Here is an 8,194-nt window from a genome sequence, read left to right as displayed (position 1 = left end):
CGGAGAATCAAGGGGCATTAACGCGGTCAAATGGTGGCAGTTGTTTATGATCTTCACCAGGTCCCATAAGTATTATCGCTTGGGTCTCAAATTCTGGTGGCACACGGAAACTACTGATGGATTAGCTGGTTATCGAAAGTAGCTTTGCATGCACTAGAAAGCTGATGAGGGTGACAGTATTTTAAATCCTGCACTTCAAAGAAAATCAGCTGTATAATAAATTAATGTATAAGTGGTCAAGTTCTAAGACATCAGAATAATACATAGTGTTTGCACTTGTTCATCTGAACAGATGTAAACAGCAGAATACTGACTGGAATGTAAGCAGTATGTTAGCTAATATAGTCTCAATTATATTAATATCATATTTAAGAAAGCAATGCTTATAGCAAGGTATGCGTGCAAGATTACAATGTAATGTTTATCTTATGGATCTTATGAAAGTGGAACTGAAGTGGTATTTTAAAACTTCTATGAGCATTGAATTCTCTTCTAAGGAAAATAGTTAAAAATTCATTATTGCATACTGCAATGTTTACTGAGCAGTGTTTTTGTTACTGTTCTATACACCTAGTTTTGAGAGCTTGGTGTAATCCTGATTAAGCAAAGCTCAAAATCAGATTATACATCTGCTAGCAATTAGATGGAACAGTTACCATCCAGGGATGTATTTCCACTGGAAAAGAAAAAAAAAACCAACCTACATTCTATGGTACAGTTAAGCCACAGTTAGATGTAATTTCCCTGTCCATTCATAAGCTGTATTCACACACATAACTGTTGCATTGCCCTTTAAACATCTTGACCAAATGATTGAACAACAACAAGAATTAATGCCAAGAGATAGTTGATAAATAGTATCAGAAGGTGAGTGGTAGAAGGCCCATTTTAACATATTCAAAATTTATATCACTAAAGGATTTAGTCTGGAGGATAGCCCTACACTGATAAGAAGATAGATGACTTACATTCCCCACTCACATTTTTATTTTATATGGTTCTGTGAGTCTCTCAAGCAATCTAAATAAATAGAAAATTACATAAATTAAAATTTTAAAAGGTAAATAGTGTTTAAAATTAATATAAGAGAACTTGCTGAATGAGATGTTAGACACTGCTCTGAACAATGGCTACCTAAGATGAACTGGTCTGGTGATTAACATTAGCTGAGATTAAGCAAATGGATTATGATGTTTTTTCTAGCTGAGTGCACTTGGAATACAACTAAGGATGTTCGTTTCATATGGTATAGACAATCACATGTACAATTTATAAATCTGAAAATGAGTTAGCTACTCTTTTATAGACATAGGATGTGACTGTGGGTGAGTATGATGAAATTGTATGCAGTATTTATGAGTTATATATTAGACATAATCTTATGTATTTAGAATGAAACATTCCACTTAATGTCTTTATAAAATTGATTAGCTTTGTGCATGATCTTTGAATGAATGGTTTTGCTTATGAGGGTACAGGCAAAGGGATTCAATTCTGAATTTTGTTTGATTTTCTTGAAAATAATATTAATTATATTGTAAGTGGCAAATTATGTTAATAGGCATTCTGTATCATGTAATATAAGGTATTTCCTCATTGTAGAGTAAAATCATTGAAGTACAAATATTGATACTATTTAAGATAAAATGAAACTATTACAGTGCAATGACCTGTAGTACCAAATCGTAACTTCTACAATATGTCGATTATTCATTTGTTGAAATGTTTTCTATTTGTAAGATGTAATTAGAAGATACATGAAAGATGCAATTTCCACTATTAAAATCAATACTAGAAAATATTCACACATGGCATACTACGCAACTCTCAGTTCTCTTCCAAAACTATCTGGTTTATCATTAATTTTATGTTTTGCTAAGAAAAACTTCTTTATCTTAGTTACTTTTGTGAATTCAAATTATTTCATGTTTATAATGAAAATTGTCTTTTTGTTTGTATGTGTATTCTCTCTTTGTTTAGGATTTTGTTACTTCCACACTGTCAAGGCTCAATGTAATAATTATCTTTATGTAAAATGCATTGTGTTTTATTCAAAAGCAATTATTATCAGTACTTTCATGAGAAAATCCATCTTGTGAATATCTATTGTGAATATTATGGGTAGAAGAAATTCCACTTTATTTTCAAAAAAGGTGAGAAGCTGTAGTACAGAGAAGTTGGGGAGCTACGTCTGTTCATTTCTATTTTGGGCCATAATGGTGATTTAACAGATATTTCCTCTTTCCCAGAGATCCTGGACTGGACTCTCTTAGCGAGCTGAAGTCATCTTGCCAATTAAATGCAGGAACACAACATTCAGTTCACTGATGGACTTTACTACTGTCATTGCTGCTTTCATTGGCATAGCATATTTCCTCTGCAAATCAAGTAGAAAATTTTGCGTTGCAGCTAGCAATAAAAATGCTCTTATGGATTTCCTCTAGGAATAAGACACTGTAAGAAGTTTCCCAGAGAAGCTGTGGATGCCTCATCCCTGGAAGCATCCAAGGCCAGGCTGGATGAGGCTTTGAGCAGCCTGGTCTAGTGAAAGGTGTCCCTGCCCACGATTCTATGATATAGAATCATATCTATTCATAGACTCATAGTCTGTGAATATCAGTATAAACAGAATAATGCATGAAACATAAAATGGCTGATTCAAATTGTGTCCTTAGTCTTAACTCACCTATCAACCTCTCAGTTTAGAAAAGTGCTGAAAATTTAGGCAGCTAATGAATGCATGGGTCAAAAAAGATGATCAAATACAGCTTTTAGTGATTTCAGTTAGAAGTACAGCTCCTCCTTAACAAAGAAAGTAAGCCAATTCATTAGCCATCATGGATGGGGTTATATAAGTTGTTGCAGCCAAGCCTGAAAAGGTTTTCCTGCAATTCTTTAATTAAATATGTACAGATTTTCAATTTATCTGTATTTTTATTTATTTAATGGAATTGTGATTACATAAATCAATCTTTGTATACACCATCCTACTGCAGACATGTTTGGTTATTTTTCAGTTTTAGCACTTAATGAGAGTACAATATGCAGCATAAATAATGTATTAAAAGAGGATTTTTTTTCCTGTCTTCTGATCATTGCTCAAAATAATGAACATTTTAAAAGTTATTAATGCTTAGTGAATGCAAAACATTCAAGCTGAAAACAGTGCACTATTGGAAAAGCTGTTAAGAACAAGTAAGAAAAAAATCTTGTCAAATATGCCTTTATTTGAACCTTGACTGTCTTGAAAAATTTTCTTATTGGTTTCAGAACTGATGTACGTAGTAGTGAAATAGTGAAAATATTGCTTTCCATAGCTTCATTAGGAAAAATATGCAGTAGCCAGAGAGTTTGTTTTGTTAGTCAATATGGCAGTTACACCAAGGTGACATTGTCGAAGAGCTAATTTATATCATTTTGATGACAAGCATGCTCTGAGACTGCTCTATTGCTTTCCAGGAAAGCTCTACTAAAACTGCTTCCTTGAGGCTGATCAATTGACTAGTCATTTCTATCCTGTGCTCCTGTGTTCCAGTCAAAGCAAACCAATCATTAAGATAAAGCAATTATTTTATTAATTTAAATGGTTTTTATTACAGTACCTGTATGTAGACTGAATTCAAATGGAGAGGTTATAGCGAGACTATTTTCAAACATGAACACTATTGTTATAGTTGTCAGAACTGACCTGTATTTTAGAAGACTGGTATTTAAATGTTTCAATTTAAAGGCTACTTCTACTTAAGAATATCAGTTTTTTTTGTTGTTGTTTTATAAGGGATTTAAAGATTTTTCTCTTACTAAAAAAAGACATTTTTGATCAGTAGATTTTCCCCCAGTGCGAATGCAAATATTGTAGCAGTTCGTGTATCATGAAATATAAAACTTGTAATAGAAAAACAAATAGTTTGTCAATTTATGATGCAACAATTCTAAATCATATTTTTTGGGCCTTGTTCTGCAACAATTTACAGTGTAGAAAATCTGGAGCCTTTTCTCCAACTCCAATGAATTTGCCCTGGTGTAAAACTAGTATATGAGATCAGAATGATTTGTATTGTCTTTCCGTTCTGTTACTTTGGACTGAATATGGCTCATGCCCAGGCACAGGCTTCTCCCTGTTAATAAAGATTTTTCCAACATGTCAAATATAAAATATTGTCGTTAGTTTGTCCTCAAGAAAGAAAACTGGACTGACCACATACCTCCTTCTAAGGAAAAGTTTCTTGTACCACAATGATAAGAGATTTGAAATTACAATGTGGAGTTTTGGGAATACTTGCAAATTGAGCTATGCTAACTTAATCTGACAGTACTAGAGTCTTTGTGGAATTGAGAGATAACAGCTTGGATCCATCTAAATCCAATGATTTTTGGCACAAATTGCTGCTGTGGTTTCTTATAACTTCTCTTTCTGTACCTTTCAAAATTAGGACCATGTTATTACTAGTCATAAGAAAAGTTTTACACCCATCTCCTCTTTCTTCCAGATTGCTGTCAAAATGAGTGAAACACCTTCAACTAGTTACTCAGTGAATCAGCCTAACTCTTCTGAGAGTGAACAGAGCTTAATCATGCGCCATTTCAATGTTACTGAACCTGTTGTGGCAAAACGGATCTGTTTCTATAAAAGTGGAGATCCTCAGTTTAATGGGATCAACATGGTGATTAACAATCGGTCTTACAAAACATTTGATGCCTTGCTGGATAGTTTATCCAAACGGGTCCCATTACCTTTTGGAGTAAGAAATATTAGTACACCAAAAGGGAGACACAGCATCACCAATTTGGAGGATCTTGAAGATGGAAAATCTTATATTTGCTCCCATCAGAAGAAAATAAAGCCCATCAACCTGGAACAGGCTAGCAAAAAGCCACTTCCCTGGCAGATCAGTAGGCCTGTCAGTGCTCGCCGTCGAGCTGTGCAATTAGCAAGGGGAAATGAAGATGGATTTGGCCATCAAGAAAGTAAAATAACAACTCCCAAAAAGATGCTTGTTTTCAGAAATGGAGATGTAAGACTCAGGCGCACCATAGTTCTGGGAAAGAAAAATACACAAACCTTTGAGGCCTTTCTGGATTACATGAGTGAGTTAATGCAATATCCAGTTGTGAAACTATACACCACTGATGGCAGAAAGGTGAGAATAAAGATGAGTATGTACAATAAGATTGCTTCTAGATTAGTTTTAATTACAAAGGTGATTTTATCAATTATAAGCTTGGGACACTGGCCTGATGTAAGGTTTGATGTGCTGAATTCCAGCTGTTTCTTTTCTATGCTTTTTCCCCTTCAGAAAAGCTGCTAGCCAGGAGAAATATACTGAAATCTTATGATTAGAGAGAAGCATGTGAGGGCATTTTATTTTAAGCCATCCTGAAAAACCACTTTTCTTAATCAGGCCTCTTTCAAGCATGCTCTCAATTCTATATTTTTACCAATTTGCACAGAAACTTTTAATGTTTCAAAAATAAGTAGCATTTATTAGCCAAATATATTTTATCATTACACAAATGCAGAGTGGTTTGCCATTAATGACTTGGAACTATGACATTTACTGTCTAGTATAGATTTCAAACTATGGACCAAGTTCTGTACCTCTAAACCTAGATGACACAGAGCTATTAATAATGATATTCAGCTCACGTGCTGTTTTATATAATTTTCTTTTACTCTGTGTTTTACCTGTGTGTTGTTTAATCACAGAAAAGCACCTGTGATTGTACCTAACAGGTATTGAGAAAGAGAATTTCATGCAGAGCTCCAAGAGTTCAAGGGAAATTTTGGGTTTATCCACTGTTTGGTGAAATTCTGTATTAAGTTAGGAAACTGTCCATATCACCTATAAGTCAGTGAAATGCAGTTTGCAAGCCTTATCTTGCAATATATTTTGACACAAAAATTCAGAACTGAGACAAGGCTCTGAGCACCTTGATCCAGTCAGACCCGCTTTAAACAGAGGATTAGACTTTGTGACCTTTTCCAGTGTATATTGTTCTGTGACTGTGTCCCATTCCTCTGTGGCTGTTCAAGTCCAGTACTTGTGATGTATTCTGAATTGCCCTACTCTTCCTCCAAATATGTGTTCATATGTATACCTACTTCCAAATGCATATTCTTATTTTGTGGCTATAAAGAGTCACTGCGAAATGATGAAACCAAATCACATACGCAAACACCTAAATTACAAGAAAAGTTTCATGTGCAGCCAATTTACTTCTTGAAGTCTTTTTCTAATGTATTGATATAACTAGATACACCCTCACAGAGGTATGAATTGCCATATAGAAATTGAAAAATTAATTCTGTGCTGTAATACATACTTAATAGCCTGCTGCAAACTAATGTGGAGTCTAAGAAGTGAAGATATTAAAGTATGAAAAGGATAAATCTCTTACATTATTTTAGTGGTTACTAAGGCAGAGAATTTAACGCTACTTTTCTTTTTTTTTTTCCCAGGTTCCTAGTCTTCAGGCCCTAAAATTGTGCTCTGGAGCTGTAGTTGCAGCGGGGAGAGAGCCTTTTAAACCAAGCAATTATGATTCTCTTGGGTATTCACGGCCTGCTAAATTGCTTGGAATTGCAAATCGTGTGTATCCAAAAGCAAATGCCAAGTCAGAGAGTGAAAATAGTAAGTTTTTTGAATTAATTTGTATTTTATTAATTGGTTTATTTCTCTCAGCATAAGACATAAACCATGACAATCTTACTAGGATCTACGATATTCCAAAAGGCCGTCTGCTTCGACTCCTTTATAAGCGTAAGAAAGATCAAAGTGTTATTGTTCTTTTAAAATGTAAGTTTCTAAATACTCAGCTAGTATGCATATTTTCTTTCAAACAGACTTATTTAGAACATGGGTGCAAATCTGTAAATATATTTAATTTATTTGATGCATTAATGCATTTGATTGTCAGTGTTGTCAAATTTCTGGTGTCAGAGGTAATAATGGCAGTGGTAAAGAGGAACTTCAGGCCACTTCAGGGTTTTAACTAGCTGAATTTCTTGAGCAAAATTTTGTGCAGTTTTCAGAACTTACCTTATCAAGTAGAAGTTTGACTTGTCATTGTCACAACTTTCATTTTCCCATTTCCTATGCTCCACATAAACAGGTAAAACATTATAGCACCCTTTCACTCACAAATTCATCATGATTTTGAAGCTGCTTTTGTCTAAACAGAGTTTCAGCCTTTCTTATATCCTTGTGGCTCTGATATATGTTTTTTGGATAAGTTTGGGAAAAGATACACAAGTATGTACTTTGCCTTAGGTTACTGATAGAGTTGTGTTACTGAGGTCAATAAGAATGTGAAGTGGCCAGTGGATGATCAATGACATGAGGAACTATTGGAGAGAAGCCAGGCTAGCTGAATAGCCTGAGGTTGAGGGGAATAAAGTGCTGCAGTACCAGAACTTTAGGTTGTGTAGGAACCCTGAGCATTAGGGCAGAAATACTGTCTAGGGGGAACCTTGTTTAATACAGAGGTATGTAGTACTCTTGACAGAGCTGCATGCTGTACTGGAGAGTCCAGGGAATGTGGTAATTGTTTCTGTACTGAGGCTTTCAACAGCAAACTTGACTGTGTCCCAGAGCACGTTGATGTATGAGAGACTTGATTTCCACTTACTTGAATAAGTTTCTTCCACATCCCTTGCAGTTTATTAAGTCCCCACCAAGCTTGTCATTTTAGTTTTTCTCAACCTTCATGTTCTTTTACTTACACAGAACTTGAGAATGAAAGTTCTACAGAAACAAAAATGTCCTACCCAGATTTTGCTTTGAAACAGAGATTGAGCCTTGCTATGGTAGAAGTTGTGAATAGCTCAGAATCTGATAAGCTCCTTCTTCTAATACTTAGTTAAGGGCAACTACAGAAAGAGGGAGAAAAAAACCCCAACAATGCCACCATCTTTTTGTCTTTAACCTGAGAAATTCAGAAGTATCCTGTGTAGGAGACATCACTGATGAAGTAAGAGCCTGAAAAATCAAATTGCAGGCACTTTGTTCCAACTCCATTTCTTGAGACAGCGAAAGTGAGATTTTTATTTTGGGAAGCATAAGGTCTTGTCTGTGTTAGAGGAGTTAGTACAAACCTTTATTTCTGATTCAGTTCATGGTAAAGCATATGCCTGGGAAACTTGCAAGGCACTCTGCCTGAGATTATAGACTTGTAACTATAATGGTAATATGCT

At 34.9% G+C, this 8,194-nt stretch overlaps 1 protein-coding gene across 1 annotated transcript in view; it reads left to right on the top strand.

Annotated features, from left to right (window-relative positions):
• The first annotated feature begins 4,502 nt into the window (after positions 1–4,502).
• The window catches only part of RP1 (RP1 axonemal microtubule associated), a 179,103-nt gene continuing 175,411 nt past the window's right edge, over positions 4,503–8,194 (top strand). Inside the window, 2 exon segments of the mRNA XM_034060203.1 lie at positions 4,503–5,141; positions 6,461–6,632. Coding sequence (XP_033916094.1) covers positions 4,503–5,141; positions 6,461–6,632 — 811 coding nt within the window.

This window comes from Melopsittacus undulatus, chromosome 1 (assembly GCF_012275295.1).
Source record: "Melopsittacus undulatus isolate bMelUnd1 chromosome 1, bMelUnd1.mat.Z, whole genome shotgun sequence".
Lineage (NCBI taxonomy): Eukaryota > Metazoa > Chordata > Aves > Psittaciformes > Psittaculidae > Melopsittacus > Melopsittacus undulatus.
Note: the sequence above shows the minus strand (reverse complement) of the source record. Positions and strands in the feature narration are given on the sequence as shown.